The 20,853-nt window shown below is 35.7% G+C and overlaps 1 protein-coding gene across 4 annotated transcripts; it reads left to right on the forward strand.

The window, feature by feature from the left end:
* The first annotated feature begins 641 nt into the window (after positions 1-641).
* Positions 642-19,803, forward strand: LOC146137968 (galactosylceramide sulfotransferase-like). Of its 4 annotated transcripts, XM_083394878.1 has the most exons (7): positions 642-9,107; positions 11,832-12,535; positions 13,610-13,755; positions 15,677-15,868; positions 17,166-17,313; positions 18,310-18,429; positions 18,720-19,803. In XM_083394878.1, exons 2-7 carry the CDS (start codon positions 12,236-12,238, stop codon positions 19,014-19,016), a joined length of 1,203 nt encoding a protein of 400 aa, XP_083251004.1. In that variant the 5' UTR covers positions 642-9,107; positions 11,832-12,235; the 3' UTR covers positions 19,017-19,803. The 4 variants fall into 4 exon arrangements, with proteins under 4 accessions (XP_083251004.1, XP_083251007.1, XP_083251005.1 ...); XM_083394881.1 differs by having other exon boundaries at positions 642-13,010; XM_083394879.1 differs by having other exon boundaries at positions 642-12,535; positions 15,707-15,868.
* Positions 19,804-20,853: the final 1,050 nt, after the last annotated feature.

Below are 20,853 nucleotides of genomic sequence, written 5' to 3' on the forward strand. Positions count from 1 at the left end.
GATACTTAAGGTCAGTACTCGGGTCGCCGCAAAAAAAGGTTGAGAAAAACTGCTCTCCTACCATGAGTTTAACTGTAAGGCAACGCAATTGCTGCAAACTGTACGAATCAATATGAGAAAGTTTGACTGGATTTTTTATCCTTAAAATTTTGGTGTAATATAGCGCGCACCATGATTAACTTAATGCTGTCGCCTAATTGAGGTGTAGTAAGTCAAATTGGCAGTATGCATTTATTTTATAAAGTTAGAATGAACTTTAAAAAGGGAAAAATGCAGATCTAAGTTGGTTTATTTCCAATCGGGCCTAATGTGATTTAATGTTGCTGACGCGAATATTTTCTAATATAGGAAAATAAACTATTTATATTAGTCGTATGCACGCATCCACGCAGCCAAGCATGTGATACTTAAATGTGCACTACTAGATAACTGACAAAATAATGGTATTTACTCATGGCTTGCCGTTTAATTCGGGTGATTGTTACAGTATAATTGTATGCCTTTGTAAAAAAGCGAAGTGCTAATCTGGTTTTATGTTTTCAGTGTGCCGCAGGCTAAAAAAGTTTAAGAAACAGTGCTGTAGATTGAGTTGATTTCATGACTGGAAAATGCAGTTCTAGTGTCGATTTTGTGTACGGACGTTTTCTGATTTAGTGATAGGCCTTATTTAGGCATCGACGTTTGATCTAATTGCTAAAGATTAAGTTGCCTTTACAGCTATTTAATACAACTATATGGAATTTTCCTTCATACTTAGTAAAAGCCCAAGGTAGTTACAAGATAGTCTGACATTTAAATTGTTTTTAACTTTTGCTCTCAAAACATGGTGGATTGATGGTGTACTTTGCTAAACTGCTGTTGTCTTAAGTAAGCATTGGTATTCAGCGTTTCCAGTTAATTTTAGTCAAGTGAGATTATTAACAACAATAGTTCGGCACATTAATACTAATAACTTGACCCTGACGATAGCAGTTACGTAAGCCTAGGATTGGCTGTTTGTTAGAAAAATGACTTGGACTTTAGTTGTTTTGTAAATAACTTTGTTGAGACCTTAGTCAGTTCAAAATGACGTGTATGCAGCACTGGTGCTCCGTGTTACATTTTTCGAGGCAGGTAATTCACATTGTTTGTGCCACGTATAGGCAGGGCCGGATTATCCAATAGGCTAATAGGGCTATAGCCTTAGGCCCTGGAAAAATTCTGCCCTCAATTTTATAAGATTATTTTTTTCTATGGCTGATAGTGATACAAATCCAGTATCGGTACAGTACAGTTTTTACTTGAAAAATGAGTCAATATGTGCCTTGTGTGTGAGTAGAGAAATAAATCGTTTTATTCATGCTGCAAACGAATTAAGAACTATCTACGTTCTGTGCTATCACTTTTAAGGGGAACACACAATAAAACTAAAAAAGCAATAATAACTAAAGCAGAAAAATCTATCAACCCATAAGTATTAAGACCAATTACACAATAAAGCCAAATACGCAGATTACTGCCCAGTACGGAATAAGATCAAAATCGTCTCAATAAGACCTAAATCTGCCAAAATACGTCCTAAATTCATCGTAGTAATATTGCCTGGCATTTGGTGTCGGTTTGGTGCTGTTTTGGGCCCTGTTTGGGGTTATTGGTGGGTTTATTAGGCCAGTGCTTCTTAAACTATTTTAGTCTCGTTCACCCCTAGCATCTATCTCCAGATTTCATTCACCCTTGTCTCATGATATGATAAAACTATCTCGTCTATACATAACAGCACAAAATGACTTAGGTTGTTTCGATTTTTGTTAAAATCAACTCAAGCTAAGTTTTACCATTGTAAATCTACAATAGAGTCCAGGAATATAAAGCTAAAAAAAGCACAAAACAAAGTCACCAAATTGTTGTACTTCTACTGGGGCTACCACCATATTTTTAGCACCCAAAAAGAGGACATTTTTTGCCTGCAAGTAAAGCGAAAATAGAATTGTTGCGTTTGAGAAGTACGTGCCATATCCACAACTTTTTTCAGCAGCGGCACCCTTTGTAATTTTCCTATGACTTGCACCCCCACGAAAAAAAAAATTTTTAATTAAATATCACTGAGACAACTTAAAAAAATAGTGTAGTTTGTTGTCGGTCGCGAAGCGCGAAAAAAATTGGTTGAATTGACGCTAAACTGTAAAATCAGGAGGCTTTTCGCAAAACATTTCGTCCCCCTGTTGCTAGCCTGTTATCCAATCATATAAAATATGGATAAAAAATAGTTCGAACGGTGGATGACTTTTATCGTTTATTTATAAGTTAGAAAAATTATAATTAAATAGGGCCGTTATACCTTCGATGATATGAAAACATGGAATGGCACTCAAAGAGACTTTGTGCTCAACAAAGTAAACAAAATTAGATAACAGAAGATTCGCAAATTTTTTTTTGGAAGTTTTAATGCTAAAGTTGGCAAAAACAGAGTTTGCACAGCGCTGTAGGAGTGGTGTACAACCAAAACGAAAACGATACCATTAGAATCATAGCAAAAAATTTAAATATTAACTTAGAGCTCGCCCCCCCCCCCCCCCCCCCCCCTCTACGAATTGCTTGGAGCCCCCCTAGAAACCCTTTTTAAACCAGCAATTCAGCATATTTATTTCATGGCTTAAGTATTTTTGGAAATAAATACAACCTCTCGCCTAATAAAAGTCTTGTTAGAAGTATTAGCAACTAACTCGAGATGCAAAAAAGAGGACATTTGGGCATTTTTGAGCGTCCTCGGAGGACCATTCAGTTTTCTTAAGAAAAGGGGACAAATCCTTCTAAAAGAGACGACATATGGTAGGCCTAACTCATACACTCAGTGCAAACAAACTTAACTATTACAATAAGCAAAAAAAACACTAAAAAAACAACAGGTTTTAGTCGATTTACTTCAGAAAGTTGTTTACTATGGTGACTATAGGATGCTCCTGAACTTTCCTTCACCCTTATTCACCCGTTTTGGTTGGTTCACCCCTGCAAAAAATTTGTTCACCCTGGGGTGAACCATTCACCACTTTAAGAAACACTGGTGTAGGCTACTTAGAGGTGAGGTTTGAGGTTAGGTAAATGGTTGTTTAGGCCTGATTCTGGCCATTTAGGTCTATTTCTGACGGGTTTGTGACTTATTTCAATTTAGAGTAGACAGTACTAGGACTTTTAGTTATTGGTCCTATTTTGGTCTTATTGAGAAGTGTGTTTTATTGCGACGTTGATGTTATTCTTATTTCGGTCTTATGCCTGGAGTCCCTTTTAAGCATAGATAGTGATGTTGTTAAAGGTTTAAATGTTGATGGCATCAATCATAAGGTTGGTTCACACTAGACGCGTCTGGCGTCAACGTAAACCGTTTTCAAAATAAATTTCGGTTGCGGAATTTGAAACAGTTCAACTTTGACGCTTTCGGTTAGAAGCGAGGAAATTTGCCGTTAACGCTGGCAACCCTTTAAGTTTAAACCAACCTATAATACGTATGCTAGCTGTAAGGCAAGGAAGATGTAATTTTATGTATACAATACGGGAGATGTGGGAACAGTGACTTGGGAGCTTTTTTCCTATTTCCATTTAAAATAGATATTTAAAGATTTGAGACAATAAAACAATTTTTAAGGCAAAACAGTAAAATTATGTCATCTAATAGAGAACAGGGTTTCTCAACCGTGGCCCTCGGCCCTTTTGGGGGGCCACGGTGAGGTCATTGGCGGGACACCGGCATAACTCTCTAGCTAGGTCGTATAGTTTGCAAAACCCAGCTACACAACTGTCTTTGTTTATAAAATTTGCCTGGTACCCTAAATTTTTTATTTTAATTATGACGTTTCTTGTAACGTATAGTAACTCATTTTTCTGACAAGTTCTTTGATTTACTCGCAAGTAGGGATGTTTAAAGTAGAATATTGTATCCTTTAATTAGGCCCACGTTTTATTGCAAAGTTTTACGAATAATCGCACGTTTGCAAGTGGCAAGATTGGATTTATTACATGATTTTATGTTATGTTTGTGTTATTTTGCAGTGAGTAATATCTATTTTTCATGTATGTGTTTTTACTACTTTTTGTAGCTTCGTTTGCAAAATTAGGCCCTTTCCTGGTAAATAGCCTTGGGCCTGCAGTACCCTTAATCCGGCCCTGCGTATAGGGAATCACGTGCCAGCTATAGGCCGGCTCTAAATAGACAAATAAGTTCGCAAGCTTTGGCGCCCGCGCATAACATTGTTCAGATTGGTAAGTACAAGGCCCTGCTAGTGGCTAAACCAGTACGCCGTTAGTGACTTCTGTCTACTCCATTCGCCACACGCCGACCCCGTAGGCTACAAAACATAAATGCAGTCTGTTCAGGCATTTTCTGCTGGCTCGTTGCCTGTCAAATCAGGCATAACAAAAATAGACTGTGAAGTTTAAGCGGCCTTTAAAATTTGAACTGCGACTTTTGAGATTTTCGTGCCATTTTAGCTATTGTGTTTAACCACAACTATAGTGCTTGAAGTCCAAAGCGTGGCGATTTTACGAAAAAAAAACAGACAAAACATTGTTTGATTTGCAGCAAACATGAACGAACGCTTGTTGCACAGTTTAGCATGCAGATCGCTGTAAGAAGTTTAGCTGAAATTAATAACTTCCTGTTTTTATACCAGGCTAGCAGAGGCGGATCTAGAGGAGGGTGATATAGCCATGGCCCCACTAAACTAAAAAAAATCAACATTTTTATTTTCGCGCTTCCCTACGTAGTATGGCCTATTTTCGCCAAAATAGGATATATTTTTAAGCGTTGTAGTGGTGTACGGCCTCATGGCGCCATATAGTGTATATTTTAAAAAAATTGTAAAATTCGTTCGCGAACTCGCGCAAAGCGGCGTTTTTCAGATTTAGCAGCAACGGCATAAAAACAGCTTCTAAAATTCCAGCCACCCAATATAATAAACACCCTTACATGTTATTCACTGACAGCCTAAAATAAGTACAATACATTTGTGTTTCTCTCGAAAAGCTAATGTGTCTCCCGAGCGCTCTTGAAAAAAAACTTCTAAAATTCCAGCTTCCCAACATATATCAAAGCCAAAACGCATCGTTAGATATATGATTTTGCAGCGACGGCCGTGCGCTGACCTCGACTAAATAATAAACGAACTTAAATCCAAGTAAACTTGAAAGCTTTTTTGGGTTAATGCAAATCTGTATCAGAACCATCCCGCCAATATAATTCATCCGGCCCGCCGACAAATTAGACACGTGTCCATTTCAAATACTTTTTTGACTATTTTAAGTGTGTAAATGCGAAACATTTTGATGCTCTTTTTGAACTAGATCATTGCTTCATTACCCGCCGTGGAAGGCTGCCAAGTGGGTCGCGGACAAACGGAAAACGTATTAAAAAATAATTGACAATTATTTTTTAACCATTTTTTTTTAAATATTAATATACCGGTATACCAAACAAATCGCGCTCGCTTCGCTTGCCTGGCGTTCCCGGAATAGTTAACAATCACTGAAATAGATTAACTATTAAACTTATCGCGTTTCCTCAAGGTAGTTTTATTACACTTTTTTAATAGTAGTATGGATGACGACGTGTGGACTTTTAAATCAAGTAAAAGCTTTTGTTTAGCGCTTTACTGCCTCCTTAAAAGTAAATTATCCGAGGCCCACCTGATTCACAGTTGTTCTAAAGTTGTAATAACACAAAATCTCAGTTAACACATGTTGTGCGGCCCGCAGAGACCTTTCTGAGTTTGGTTTTGGCCCGCGACTACAAAAAGGTTGCTGACCCCTGTGTAAGGATTTTAATAACCTATCCAATGTTAGGATTAAGTCTGCATAGAGTTTTGCTCATTTCAGCAACCTTATTTGGCAAAAACCAAATACAGTAACTTAAAAATTGAGAGAAGTGTCATGAAAGAAGCACAGCCGACCGCTGCAGACAACGCTATGGTTTTATTGCGACGTGGTCTCGGCCCTTTTTCGGGGGGAGGCCTTTTCAGGAAAAAGCCAGATGTGTAGACAATAGATACCGGGTCACACTAGGAAACCGGCCAACTGTAGAGGCTGCTAACTTTATTACTTTTTCGTACTTTCAAAAGGTCTGTTTGTCGCGCTACGCGGAATGAGTTGTTTAACAACCTGAATAATGTTATTTTGCACGAGTTCGTCTGTTCGGACAGCCGATTTGATTTTTACCTGAATTATGACGTCACGCAATGACATACTTTTGTGACGTCATATCTGAAAAAATTGTGACGTCATATCATAAAAAAAATTGTCATGCCAAAAATTTAAATTAATAGTCCAATAGTTACCTGTGAGCCAAGGGCGAATACAGGATTTCAGTTTGGGGACATGGCAGTTTTAAAGATGACGTCGCAAAACATCTAACCTTAAAAAAAACTTTTTTGCTCAAACGGCACGTGTGCAAATTTACAAGTGAATCTGAGAATGAACGCACAAAAAATGTTTAATCGCATACATTTAATTTAAAACGAAACTAGACGTATGCGGCTTAGAGTTTATGAGCTCACATTGCAGAACAAGTTATGGGTTACATAGCGCTATTGAATTGTACAGATTTCCTTAAAACTGTCGAAAACATACTAATAACAGAAATAATTTTGCGTGGCATTTACACAGTATAAATTTGCAAAAATATAGGTTATCGTTTTTCAGCTTTTTATGTTTAGTGCCTCCAAAGAAAAAAAACATTCACATTTTTTACACGGCACAACATGCCATGGTATGCACGGCGCCTTTAGGCTAAAAAGATTCGCTTTATAACCGCCAAAATATAGTGTTAAACAGTCAGTCGCGCGAAGTGCAGAAAACTTACATTTGCAACGTAAAAGTGTTGTGCCACGTTTTATTCTATGCTTGACGGCCTGTCACTGACATTACCAGGGAAAATTTTACATAATTGATATTACCACTGATTTTTGAGAATATAGTATGCATGAGAAGTTTTCGTTAAAGGTTGCATAAGTGACTATTTGATAACTAATACAGTAATCTCCCGTTTAAGTCCGAATAACAAAAAAAATCTTAAAAAATCGGGATTCAAGTTTATGCTCGAAATGGTTTTCTTTTACTTTCTTCTGACATCTGAGTAGATCAGTTTCGAATAGCTTCTCTATTTTCCCTTAATTATTATGACTTAAAGAGTTTATTGTGCTAAGAAGTAGCCTATTTTCTTTGCGATACCTACTGCAGTGTACCCGAAAAAAAAACAGTAAAACGTTAAGTCCGCACAAGCTTATGAGATTCAATTTGCGGACTTCACCAGGAGATTACATTTATTGCTAGAATAAGAATTGTGTAAAGGCAAGGGCAAACAAGGTATATAAAAGAAACTACAACGTTTTATATAGGTAGAGTTATGCCTTTTTACCTAGTTAACTAAGTGCTGATGTCGCACTCCAATTGAACATTCGTCTTTATTGTCAGAATGACCGTGTGGCGCGAACGCTAGGCTCAGTCTGTAGCATAGCGGCTAGCGCGTACGCTTGCTCATAAAACCAACTGCGTGTACCACAAATCGCCCAAAACCACACTGAAAAAACTAAAAAATGCGCTTTAGCATTAAAACAAAAGCGGAAACAATTAGTGGTCATAAGTGGAAAATGCAAAAGTAGAAATGCAACAAAACAAACCAAGTGAGGTGAAGTTAACTAAACAAAATAAGACAAAGTGACATAACGCAAACTAAAATTTATAATTTTGCATTACGAAAGTTGACCAAATATAAAGTCTTAGGCCTAGGGGGTCCTCTTGGTAATTGCCGTTCGAGGCTCAATAATTATAATAGGTAAGTAAATACAGTAGGGTAAGCAGTTAATCAATGATTCATCTGATTGAGTTTTTTGTGTTTTTTAAACTGATTTAAAACATTTTTAAACTGTCTACTTTGACAAGGGCCGTTGTTCACTTTGTTGAGTTCATAATAAAAGTTAGACATTTTATAGATCTACAAAATATCTATAAAACTGGAATCTACCCTTTAAAGTTTATGTTGCCAGATCAGTTTCGAGGGTCAAACATATGAAACTAAATAGAGGTTGTGCAAGCAGTCAATTAATGATTTAGTCGAAAGAGTTTTCATTTTTTCTAATAAGTTTTTAAAATGTCTACTCTCTGGCAAGCAGACTTGGACAACTAGATAATTCTAGTTTTCTAATTCATTGAATTAGAGCAAAATGCGGCTAATTCTACTTCTAATCTAATTTGTGAATTGCTTGTTTGCTCTAATTCTAATCTAATTTGGATTTTACCAAAAATGCTACTTTGTCCAACGGCATTTTTAGTCTTTCAGTTCAAACACAGAATTTCAATTAAAATTTTCTGGTTGGAACGACTTGGATGTAATTTATACAGGCTAAAAAGCATACAAATTAGCACACACATATTTACCATTCACGTTCTTATAAGAAAAAATTGTGATTAAATTAAATTGGTTGTAAAAACTAAACGTGATTCTAGTTCAAATTCTAGTTCAAATTTGATTTTTTAGGAATTCGGTAATTCTAATTCTAATCTAATTTGGAAAAACTAAAATGCTCTAATTTTAATTCTAATCTAATTTTAAAAAGCTAAAATAAATCTAGTTGTCCAAGTCTGCTGGCAAGGGCCGTGAGAGAAATATCACGATATGTGAGTAATATCCGTTAGCGTGTGTTTTAAGTTGTGTGTTTGTCGCCAAAATGTACGGTTATGCCTAGCAAAGCCGTGTGAGATTAACTACCAACATTTGATGTGGAAACTTACAGAACTGGCACAAAGATAGATAGATGATATTTTATTTGCACGTTTGTAATGGTTTGAACGAAAAACCAAATCAAAACGGCAACATCAGTGATTTAAACACAGTTACGTGAGAATATAAAAGTTATGACTAAACCTTTTTAACAGGATATAAACCGGAAACTTATTTTGTGCATTTGTTTCAAGCTGTTTTTCTTATGCCAATACTTAAAAAAATCATTTTGATAAAGTTCCGCTTCGTTATAACATTGATCGATTTATTTTTCTGATTTTGCGTTGAAGCACATAGCAGATTGGTTTAACTTTATTAGCTGAGGGCAATGTCAAGTGAATCAAATTCAAACAACACAGAGTAGGTAACCTACAGAGTTTTAATCAGGGTAAGTGAAGTGGAGTTGTACTGCAGAAAGAAATACAAATTAAACAAGAGGTCTGTCAATTAGGGTTCATGTGGACCAATGGTATTATGACTAAAATCAACGTTTGTCAACACATTATTTGTAAAGTTTAGCTTTTCAATACGTTTTTACATTAGAACGATACCGTGCTGTAATGACTTAAGTCAATAATTTGAATTAAGTGCATTTAAGTCACTGTTTTTAAATGACTTTACTTGATGACGTTTTCTTGGAACAATGACTTGACTTGACACAGGTCATTAGGACTAGGACAAATGACTTGGGTTAAAATAAAAAATTTTATTTGAGCATTTTTTTTTTATATAATTTGGTTATTTATCTTAATACTTGCCTTATGTGACATTTAAGAAGTTTTTCCCATTTTAGTAGTTTACCGTTTTATTTTTATGACAAGGAATTGACTTGGAATTGGCTTGCTCTAATTACTAGCCTTAATTAAAAATGACTTGACTTGGACTTAAGTTATTTTACAAATGAATTGGCTGGGACTAAAAATGTATTAAAATAAATGACTTGTTTACAACACTTCTAGTTTTTTCATTATTATGACTGTAAAACTTTCCACATTTTTTCTGACACGTTCACGCTCTTCAGTAGGTTTGTTCTATTGACTATTTTTAATCGTTTCTTTGCGGAAAGTTACCCTCAATCGTACGTACGCGAGTTGAACGTTTGGATGAAGGCTTATTACTGTGCTGCTTCATGTTTGTAGCCATGTAGTGCAGCGTCGGCGTTAACCTTCGCTTACTCAGTGTCCGTCAAATGCTATTGGGCGAGTAACTATACTATATACAGCGTGTAACAGGTGCAGAAACTTCGCAATTTGTCTAAAGGGCGTTAAGTTGCAAAAGAAACATTCCATCGTTAAACGCATAAAGTACGCTGCAGGGTTCTGAAAGTCAATTTCAGGCCAATATTCAGCGAAGTTATGCACGTCGTATTTGTAAAGGAATAGTAACGCTTAACAAAACGAAAATTAAGAAACCATGACTAAATTTAATTTAAACTAAAATGACTGAGTCGTTAATTTTTTAGAAAAATGCATTTATTTGTTGATTAATGGCTGTATTTGTTATTAACGTGAAGAAGTGAAACACGCGAAAATATAGACACAGCACTAAGTATAGACAATGCAGATAAAAAATGCATCATCGTTTTATAGCAAAGACCCAATATTTAGCTTTTTTATCTTAACATTTTTATAAACAGGATCGTATATTGAAATTAAATCGTAAGGACCGCCACAACTCTTACAGGAAAACCTTAACACATTGTTGTCAAGGCGATAATTCAATACATGTCAAAACTACAAAAAACAAGCAGAGCTTTATATTATTATTTATTTGTTGTTTGAGATTACAGGTATCCAGAAAACTTATTCCGTAAAACCTTTATGTTTTATAGATCCAGTTTCCGACACTAGGTAGTGCGCGGACCGACTCATAGGAAGGCGCAGATTTTTATAATGTAAGAGAACGGTGTTCAACCTACGGCCGTCGATGAACTATTATGCGACCGTTTACACGTATTGTAATAAGCATGTGGTGGCGGCCGTGCCCGTGCTGGCATGCGTTAATAAATGATATGCAAAATACAGATTAGAATATTTTTACGACTTTAGGGAGTGCAGTTAAATTAATGATCTAAGTTTTTCGCTACATTCTCAGTGAACAGATTTATCATGTGCGCTAAAATAAGTTGATTTAATTGAATGATTAATGCACAAAAAATCAGTGACCAAAATTAGTAAGCATGTGTTATGCAAGTTGGGAATACGATTAGGGCAAAACTGTGGGACAGGTCGAGCAGTAGTTATATAGGGAGGTCTAAAGAGTTATTCGAAACGTTGAAAATGCAACCTATGCTGTATGGGCTGATATTCTTACTACGTTTAGCTTCAACTTCCAGCCATTTCCGGACGTAGATTGACAGAAATGTGCGTTAAATGATCTTATATTTTCCGGCGTTAGCGCGCTCTATTTCAATAGCATTGTGTTGTACGCTTGGAATAAGAAATACATTGCGTATCGAGCCTGACTAAGTCTTGAGAAATACAGTTTATGAAATGTTTGCGATACTTGTAAGTTTAGTTAGGCACCATAGTAGCTTTTAATAACTTATAAAAAATAGAGCCTGACTAAGTCTTGAGAAATACAGTTTATGAAATGTTTGCGATACTTGTAAGTTTAGTTAGGCACCATAGTAGCTTTTAATAACTTATAAAAAATAGAGCCTGACTAAGTCTTGAGAAATACAGTTTATGAAATGTTTGCGATACTTGTAAGTTTAGTTAGGCACCATAGTAGCTTTTAATAACTTATAAAAAATAGAGCCTGACTAAGTTTTAAGAAATACAGTTTATTGAAATGTTTGCGATACGTTTAGTTACCATAGTGGCTTATTTAATAAATTATAATATGACAATACCATAAGAGAAAGATTATTGTTTTTTTTGTAGCTTAATAATGAACTGCAAAGCCAAAAAGGTCGATTTACTCGACTTTTTTGTTTTGCATTCATTATCAAGCTACATTACAGATCCGTGCATTGTGTACCCAAATTAAAAACTTTATATTTTATCATTTTTTTTTGAAAATATTTCCTTCAATTTTGGTTCATTAGATCACTTTTTTCCGAACCGTATTCCAAATATTTTGACAGAAGCTGAACCTTAACCGAACCCGCCGAACCTGTCAATAAAAACGGTTCGCTCCAGCATGACGTCAGTCAAGTTATGCGGCGTTCCAAGGTCTATTTAAAATGAAAATGAAATAAATAAAACGTTACTTTCTTATTTTTGAAATATTTCAATAATAATGACCTGCTTGTTTTTATACGTCGCGAAATTTTAAATTCGGGTAACAATTCAATAATTATTCTCTACGTTTTTTGACCCACATTTTAGAGTGTAGCGCATCTCATATTGTATCCGAACCGATTTTAAAAATAAATTTAGCTGAACCAGAGCTGAACCGGAACTTAACCATTTTTCGAAAAAAATAATACTTGAACCCGAACCGAACCTGGCTCAGAAAAGTTAAACGGTTCTTCTCCCATATTAAGCCATGACAAACGGCCGTCTAGTTATTTCCACACTGCTAACTGTCCTAGCAATCACTTTAATCGCCAATTACTACCACATTTGGAATAGACGTTTTGCCTCCAAACCCTTTTATAAGATCTCTGAAGAACGTGGCTCAAACGATGACGTCATGAATATGACGCTCGATCAGCTGACCACGGCCAGCCAATCAGAATGCAGCCGTCCCGTGACGCACTTCGTGTATATAAAAACGCACAAAACAGGAAGCACAACAATTTGGGGACTTGTAAAAAGATTCCTCAAAGATCGGCCATCGTTAAAGGTAGATGATTGAACGAAATATAACTTGATTTTAACAAATTTTGCTTTATAAAAACTTCGAAGGACCCTTGGTATAATCAATGCCAGTTGTATGTATTATACTGAAAGCAAACTGCTCATACGTTGAGAAAAAAGCTAATTGCAATCAGTCACTCTGTTTTGTGCAATTACTGAAAATAATCACGGATAACAGTTAAAATGGCGTTCTGCCATTGAAAATGCAGATGAAATAAATAATAAAATAAATCGATTCAACACTGTGTATTTTTAAGCTTTTGCTTTATAGTTGTAGTAATTTTTCTAAGGTCTACAAACTTTTAAAGATAACAAACCATTTTGTCAGGTTTTGTTCAGGAGCGATTCGTGTTAGAACTGATTTAAATGATTATACTGTGCAGAATCCTGTTATTATTCTACATGTTTTTTAAAAATCGTTCGGCTCTAGATTATTTCGAGGAGACAAGACGCCCCCCAAAGTAAAAAAGTTTGATAAATCATTGATCTGTATATTTCACTATTTAAACGCCATTTTTATGGTTATGGAGACACACCTAATTTATGAATCTGGGATGGCTGTATAGTCGCCACCAGATGCGGGACTCAAAAGTAGGGCTCGGGTTATTTCAACCGACTACGCAGCCCTGAATGAAAATCTAGAAAGTTTTAAAGTTATTGTTGGCGTTATCTCAATGCTAACAGCTATATCCAAGCCTTTGAATATGAATGATTAACCAAAAAAGGGTTTACCAGGGGTTCCCAACTTTTTTTACACCGTGGCCCCCTTTAACAATTTTTTTAAAAAGTCAGCCGCGCATGTCATATTCAATATCCAAGACACTGCGCTGCTTTATCTTCAGAAGTAGCATTGCTGAAAACCCACATTCACAACGATATGTTTATGAAAAAGGCAACTGAAATTGCATGACAATTTCAATTGGAAAGCTTAGGGTACGATTTGCTTTGCCCAAAATGTGATTATTTTTCAAATTTTTTTATGGCTTCCTTGAAAAAGACTGGGCCTCCGGTTGGAAACACCTGGTTTAAACGAAACTAAATTAAATTTAAATATTTCCAGACCAACTCGATGCTAGAAGCCGGCGCAGTAGGGGGTTATCCGGGTCGGTTCAGGTTCTGGGGTTCCCAAGGTGTCCCGGATGTTGTCCAAGGACACCTGAGGTTCGACGCCAAAAAGCTCGCGCGCCTGATGCCGCCCCAAACAAAGTAAGCACTGTTAGGTCACTATACGGAATTGTATAAAAGAGAGTATCTTTATGGAATCAGAAACAATTGGAAGCAAATTTCTCCAATAGTGCATTGATATAGACCAGGGGTGTCCAACACGCGGCACGCGTGCTCACACGACCTTAAAAAAATGGCACACAAGCCTCCCAAAATACTAAATTTTTTAAGCTATTTGTCAAAAATCCTAAATTTGGTTTCAGTCAATTACCATTGTGTATTCGCAATTTTTTTTTTTTTTAATTTATGCTTCCTGCTTGATTTCCCATAATGTGTCACATAAAAATCAGTTTCACAAGTTTTCAAAACAATTGGACAACATTAAGGGACTCCGCAGGCACCCCAAAGTTATCACACTAAAATTGCTAAAATCCGGGACTTCCCTTAACACGATACTGTACGTTTTTCTTTAAAAACAAAGAAACCTTGTAATTTTTGTATTAAACAATGGCAAGAAAGTATAACTAATCTATTTTCCGGTTTTATGTAACTTGAAATGTATTCTTAAAGCCCCCAAAGCTCTACTTTACCCCATTTTTAGTTGAGCGTATCAAAGATCTGCGTTAGGTCGGAGCATGAAGTGTTTAAAGATGACGGCACAAAGCATTGTCAAAAAGTAACTATCGAAAGATAGATAAGCTGCACAAACTTTCTGCTATCATAAAATTGTGCACAAATAAAATCGAGCGATGATAATCAGACTGACAGAAAGTGAACACAAATATAACTTGCAGCCATTTTAGAAAGTTCCATATAGGACGACGCACTGCGACTTTTAAACCTGTCTGACACATATAAAAAATTAGGCTTTTTTGCCAAGTCATAGTAAACTGGTTTATTTAATGGTGTAATTAGAAAAATGTAACCCTAACCAAACCATTGCAGTATGCTCGCTGATTGTTGGTCACTTATATTTATTTGAAATAAATTCTGTACGCATTACAATAATTCAACAAACAGTGCTTCGCGGGCCACAAAGAATGATGTCGGGTCTGGGTTTTGGACCACCCTGCCTTAAGTAATCAATCCCTGTTAAAAATGTCATTATTTTCCTACTTACACACCTTATATGCGCAAACTCAGGCAAGCAAAACAAAATAATGTTTATTTAAAAAAATTTATTTGGTTAAACATGGTAAGAATTAATCAATTTAAAGCATAAATAAAGTTCTTTATTGACACCAGATTTCAGAGGCCACTTCAGTATTATATTCTTTTGTGTAGTACCTGGTAAACAGCGTCTGTAAGAAAACAATTTATCGGCCAATATATTACAAATGTTTTTTATAATTTTATTAAATTATCTCTTTGCACTAATTTATTTTATTTATATTTCAAAGTGTGTATTACAAGGTAAATGTTTTGCATAATATGAATAAAATATTTATAAATTTTTACTTTGTTGTCAAAAGAGTTGTTGAGTTATTACTTATTCTGAATAAATTTCAGGAAATAAATTATAGACAGTGGATAGCTGAATGTCCATGTTATCTTGGTTACGTAAATTGGTGGAATACAGGCTGTTTAGTCAGGGTCGGACTCGAAAATGCCACATTTAACCAGAGTCGGACTCCGGTTATTTTTAACCGACTCCGAAGCCCTGTTTGAAATATATTTTTTTGTCATTTTCAATGTAAGTTTTCGAAAAGTATTTTTTACCTTTAGTGCTTCTCATCTTTTCTCCCTAATAGCCGATAATAAAAGTTTGGAGCTTAGAAGTTTTAAGATAAAATTTGGCACGCCTGTAAGTTCGAGTTGGAGGCCCCTGATATAGACAATTAAAATCCAATGTTTAAAACCTTGATAATATTTTTATCGATTGAAGTTTATTTAAAAATTAACCTCTTAAGGTCCCGGGTGTATTGTGATAGGTATGCCGTTATTGTTAGTCGACTTCTTATAGGTACTTTACAGTGATCCGAAAACCTTTCAGTCTCTTTGAATCCGCCTTCAACTACTACAGCCAGCTCCCAAAGTACACTTTTGAGTGCTGTGGCTTCCCCTTTGCTGCAGTTCCACCATACAAAAATGCAACCGATTTCATCGTGAAGTGGAACTCAGTGCCAAACAAATCACAGATACCTTACTACTTCAGGTAGACCACAGTGTTTCGCAACCTTTTATCGTCGTGACCCAAATACTAAGCGCAAGTTATCAGCGAAGTTGTGTCGTCGCAAATCGATTTAATGAAGGTTTGGTAAGCGAGCAATACATGAGATATTAGCCCAGTGGTTCTCAACCTTTTTTTTCGTGGCCCATTTACGTTGCAAAAAAAATCTGTGGCTCAATACATTTTTATAACAAAAACTGTAAAATAGGTTTACAACAAAACACATCAGAACATATTTCAAAACAGATGATTTATTCAACCGCGCGTTGGTGAGATACTTGAAGCTGAACAATAAAGTTACATTCCTTTTTAATTCCTCCCCAAGCCATTATTTCTGTAAAATTAAATATAGTGACAACAAATGAAACTAAATTTAGCTTTTTAAAGTTGGTCTGTGGTCCACCTGAAATGTTCTTATGGCCCACCGGGTTGAGAACCGCTGTATTAGCCTAAACAGGATCGTAATTAGTTGATATGAATTTTTTTTAATTGCTGTAGAAATCTTGCTTAGAACCAATCTCAATAAATCTAACCATATATAAACTATTGCAGTCGCATGAACAACAAAATCAAACGGCGACTCAATATTGGGTTGAGAAACACTGGAATAAACTTTGACTGATTTGAACAATATATTTCCTATTTAAAAGAACAAGTTTAAGTCGAATACATTATTTAGTAAAGAAAAAGTTGAACAATGTAATTTACTATGCAAGCAATTTAAAGTCAAAGGATTTAGAAATTTAATCATAAGTTTAACGGCTAAAACTACAAGATGGCAAAGTCAAGAACTTATGAGATGACAGTTGATGACGAGAGAGGCAATCTAGAACTAGTACCCAATGTAAAAAGTAGCCAAGCCCTATGTGACCAATTTATAACTTAATTTTGCGACGTACAGTAAGTATATTGCGGCAATGATACGATTTAGGAAATTAATCGTGGGCGATTTGGGGGCTTTAAGATAGATAAAGTACAGAGTAAACCGGCTATTGTTTATATTTGATTGTATTTTGATGACATCTGTGTAAAACGTTTAAAATCGCGAGTTTAACAATAAAAAGTGTCGCAATATTTCTTCCTAGTTATTATTTAAACTTTAACTTCAATGTATGGTAAAAACATTAGTGCCCTTAGAAAAGTAGGTATAATTTTGAACGTTTCGAATATCTCTTTTATGTTAATATTGAAAATGACTAAAGAGATATTCGAACAATTCAAAATGAAACGTACTTTTGTATGGGCTTTAACATTCTTACTTCGTACAATTTTGATATTCTAGGTTTAAGAATTACCAGTCTCACGATCTTGGCTTGGATCCAATGTTGGAAGACAACACTAAGCTTTACCGCCATCTTGCGGAACTCGAAAAAAGCATCGACCTTGTTATGATTGCTGAGCATTTAGACGAATCCATCGTTCTTTTAAAGGTCAGAAAATTTAATAGCAATTTTGATTTTAGGTTCATCTATCTTATAAATGGAACTGATTTCGGCAAGCACTATAGTAAGTAATAAGGATGCTGTTGCTAATGTATATACTCAAATGTGGTAGTTATTTATTTGTTGGTCCGACGATTCGGCTACCTAAACAAGAAGCCTTCATCAGGGAATAAAACACAGCACCCCATACAGAACGCAGTAAAATGATAAAATGTCACAAAAAAAGGGCAAAAACGGTGCTATTTGTTTTTCGACGTGCTCCCTTTGAAGGCTGTAACTCAGTTGGTAGAGCGAAGGTCCCCGTAATGACCGAGGTCGTGAGTTCGAACCTTACCACAGGCTAGTTTTACGAAAAGGATGCAACAGACTACGGTGCTGTGGTTGGTTCTCGAATTACTCCCTTTTATTCCGTATGGTTGATATCGCAATGGTATTGTTGTGTTTTCAATCACGTTTGCGCCTTGCTTCTTTACAGAGTCCAAATAAGCACAGTTTGTTGTAACTTTGGTTGTATTTAGTCGAAATCAGTAAAATGGAATGGTAACGTAGTAGTAAGTGAACAGCCTTTTATAGGCTCACGAAGTAATTGCAAACACACCAATTACATTCCTGCAGTAGGCACAAATCAAGCGCGTACACACAAACAACGCATAGCAATTAAAATAACACAAGAATGCCTCGAGCCGCATGCTCGGGAATGGCGCGGTTGCGTTCCACAACAGATATGATTTCAATTTCCCCCTATTTATCTTTTACTAAGATTCCACCTTTAGTTTTATACACTCCTTATTTTAGACGAAGTATAAGAATATCAAAACTCATACAAAAGTAGGTAGCGTTTTGTAAACGTTTTTAATAAATCTTAAGTTAATTGAGCTTGTAGTAAGACGTATTAAGAACATCAAAGACCATACGGAGATTGGTAGCCTTTTAAACGTTTCGTATGTCTTTTTATTCATTTTGAACATCTGTTTGTTTAAATAGGAGCTTCTGTGCTGGGATTGGGAGATGGTGAAATATAAGTCACTGAATGTTCAGAATTACAACAAGAGTGCTCTCAGCGATCCAAAGACCAAGAAAGCTTTACAAGAAGCTTACAACCTTGTGAGTGTAACTAAATCAAAACTGAAATATTCCAACAAATTCATTTTGTAAAATGTTACAGCATTAGTATCTTAATATAAATGAAGTCACTCCTTAACTGAAACTAAATTCAGTCGTTTTACAGAATACATTAAATAAATGTTAAATTTATTCTTCCGTGAATTCTCTTTATTATTTTTTTTAAACTGTAAATACGTATAATTCTAAATTAATCCACTGACTTATTTAAAAAAAGAACAAAATGTTATGTTTACGTAAATTTAGAAAGCTTTAAACTGTATTTCTACCAGGACATCATCTTGTACGATTTCTTCAACAACACATTGTGGCGTAAAGTGGAGGCCTATGGTCGGAAAAGAATGGCAAGGGATGTAAAATACCTTAAGATTTTAAGGGGTGAAAGCGTTAAATACACACCCTTTAAAAAGGTAAACAACGTCAACCAGCAGATGCAATGGGAAGGAATGAAACCTGGAGATGAAGAGGCTTATGTGAAAATACTTAAAGCAAAAATCAGTCTTAAGGAACCACTTAAGACTGAAGTTGCAAAGTACATGGTTGAAAACGCTGGAGGTTGTCCAAGATAGCTTCGTTGAATATCAAAGGTTCATCCCGTGTAGAAATCTATAAACGGAAAACTATACTTATGTAGCCCTTATCAAGCATTATTACTCTCTGCATGGCTTAATTTGACGTCACTATGCACGTAACCGGTGTCCACTGTGGCGTGTGACCAAAAGTCAAACTGACTCTGTCTAGAGTTCAACAAAGGACAGCGACCTGTTCTTTAGAGTCAGATACCTACAAGGAACGTGTGGGTGACTTAGGCAGCCATCGGCTCCCGCCTAAGGAGCCAACGCCATTCTATACCCTCACAAATTCAGCTCTTGATCGTTAAAATTAAATTTGGTAACTGTTCCGGTATGACCGGAGGGCGCAGGCTAGTAGCCTGGCTGTGCCTGCACTATATAATCCTGATCAGACTAACTGATTTCGCCATTTCGTTAATTCCAATTCAAAATCTTGTGTAGCCTATTTACATTTCGGTTACATCCCTGCAAAACAATATTTTAAAGAAAGCTAATTTATTGTACAATGAAAACATTTATAAATTAATTAGTTTTGTTGATTTGTTTTATTGATTTATTACATTACTGATTAGAATTGATTTGATTGCTAATTTTTGGATTAATCCACTATGTGCCTGTTTATGAAAACGTTTCACAACTTATGCCATTTATTACAGTGTTTCTTAAAGTGGTGAATGGTTCACCCCAGGGTGAATAAAATCCAGTTATATCTACACCACTCCTACGGCGCTGTTCAAACTCTGTTTTTGCCCACTTTAACATTAAAACTACCACAAAAAATTTGCGAATCTTCTGTTATCTAATTTTGTTTACTTTGTTAAGCATAAAGTCTCTTTGAGTGCCATTGCATGTTTTCATATCATCGAAGGCATAAAGGCCCTATTTAATTATAATTTTTCTTATAGATAAACGATAAAAGTCATCCACCGTTGGAACTATTTTTTATCCATATTTTATATAATTGGATAACAGGCTAGCGCAACAGGGGGACGAAATGTTTTGCGAAAAGCCTTCTGATTTTTCAGTTTAGCGCCAATTCAACCAATTAAATCCAATGTTTTTCGCGCTTCGCGCGACCGACAACAAACTACACTATTTTTTTAAGTTGTTTCAGGGATATTTAATTTAAAATTCTTTTTTTCGTAGGGGTGCAAGTCATAGGAACATTACAAAGGGTGCCGCTGCTGAAAAAAGTTGTGGATATGGCACGTATTTCTCAAACGTAACAATTCTAATTTCGTTTTAATTGCAGGCAAAAAAATGTCCTCTTTTTGGGTGCTAAAAATATAATAGCCATAGTACATGGGTTTTCAACCTTTTTTTGCTCATGGCCCACTAATTTAGTAAAAAAATGGCGTTGGCCCATTATTAACTTTTAATGAAAAACACCAAGTTTCAACAACACAATAAATTATTAAAGCTTGTGCATTATTTCAAATGTGTTACGTCCCCAATACTAAAAATGGCGAGCGCCATGCGAGTAGCTCTATAAATGAAGTGGGGAAGAAAATATCAAGGGCAGCCATTAAAAAAGGAGCAGTACATAATGAAATGCGCCGAAGGCGCCGAAAATTTTACGTATTACATTCCTGTATCTTCTGATTTTGCGGTTTTACAGATTTTCTGAAAACTTTGAAGCCAGTCAAAGTCCTAAAAATTGTACATTTCTCGCGTTAATTCGACTGATTAAAAAGTAAAAATTTAAACACAAGTAACACGGCACACCGGTTGCAGAGCAGTGGGAGCACTGTGTCCTAAACCAGGCAAAATTACTGCTCGCAAACAAAACAATAAACGTAACAAAGAATAATACGTAAGCAAGGCGCTTGCTACG

Source organism: Ascidiella aspersa, chromosome 7 (assembly GCF_963924565.1).
Source record: "Ascidiella aspersa chromosome 7, kaAscAspe10.2, whole genome shotgun sequence".
NCBI classification, from domain to species: Eukaryota; Metazoa; Chordata; class Ascidiacea; order Phlebobranchia; family Ascidiidae; genus Ascidiella; species Ascidiella aspersa.

Bases quoted from the DNA above. Each gene is read 5' to 3' on its own strand.
- LOC146137968 (XM_083394878.1), top strand. From the start codon at position 12,236: ATGACAAACGGCCGTCTAGTTATTTCCACACTGCTAACTGTCCTAGCA. The intron at 15,869-17,165 runs GTAGACCACAGT...TTGATATTCTAG, and splicing joins CAGATACCTTACTACTTCAG to GTTTAAGAATTACCAGTCTC. The intron at 18,430-18,719 runs GTGAGTGTAACT...TATTTCTACCAG, and splicing joins TACAAGAAGCTTACAACCTT to GACATCATCTTGTACGATTT.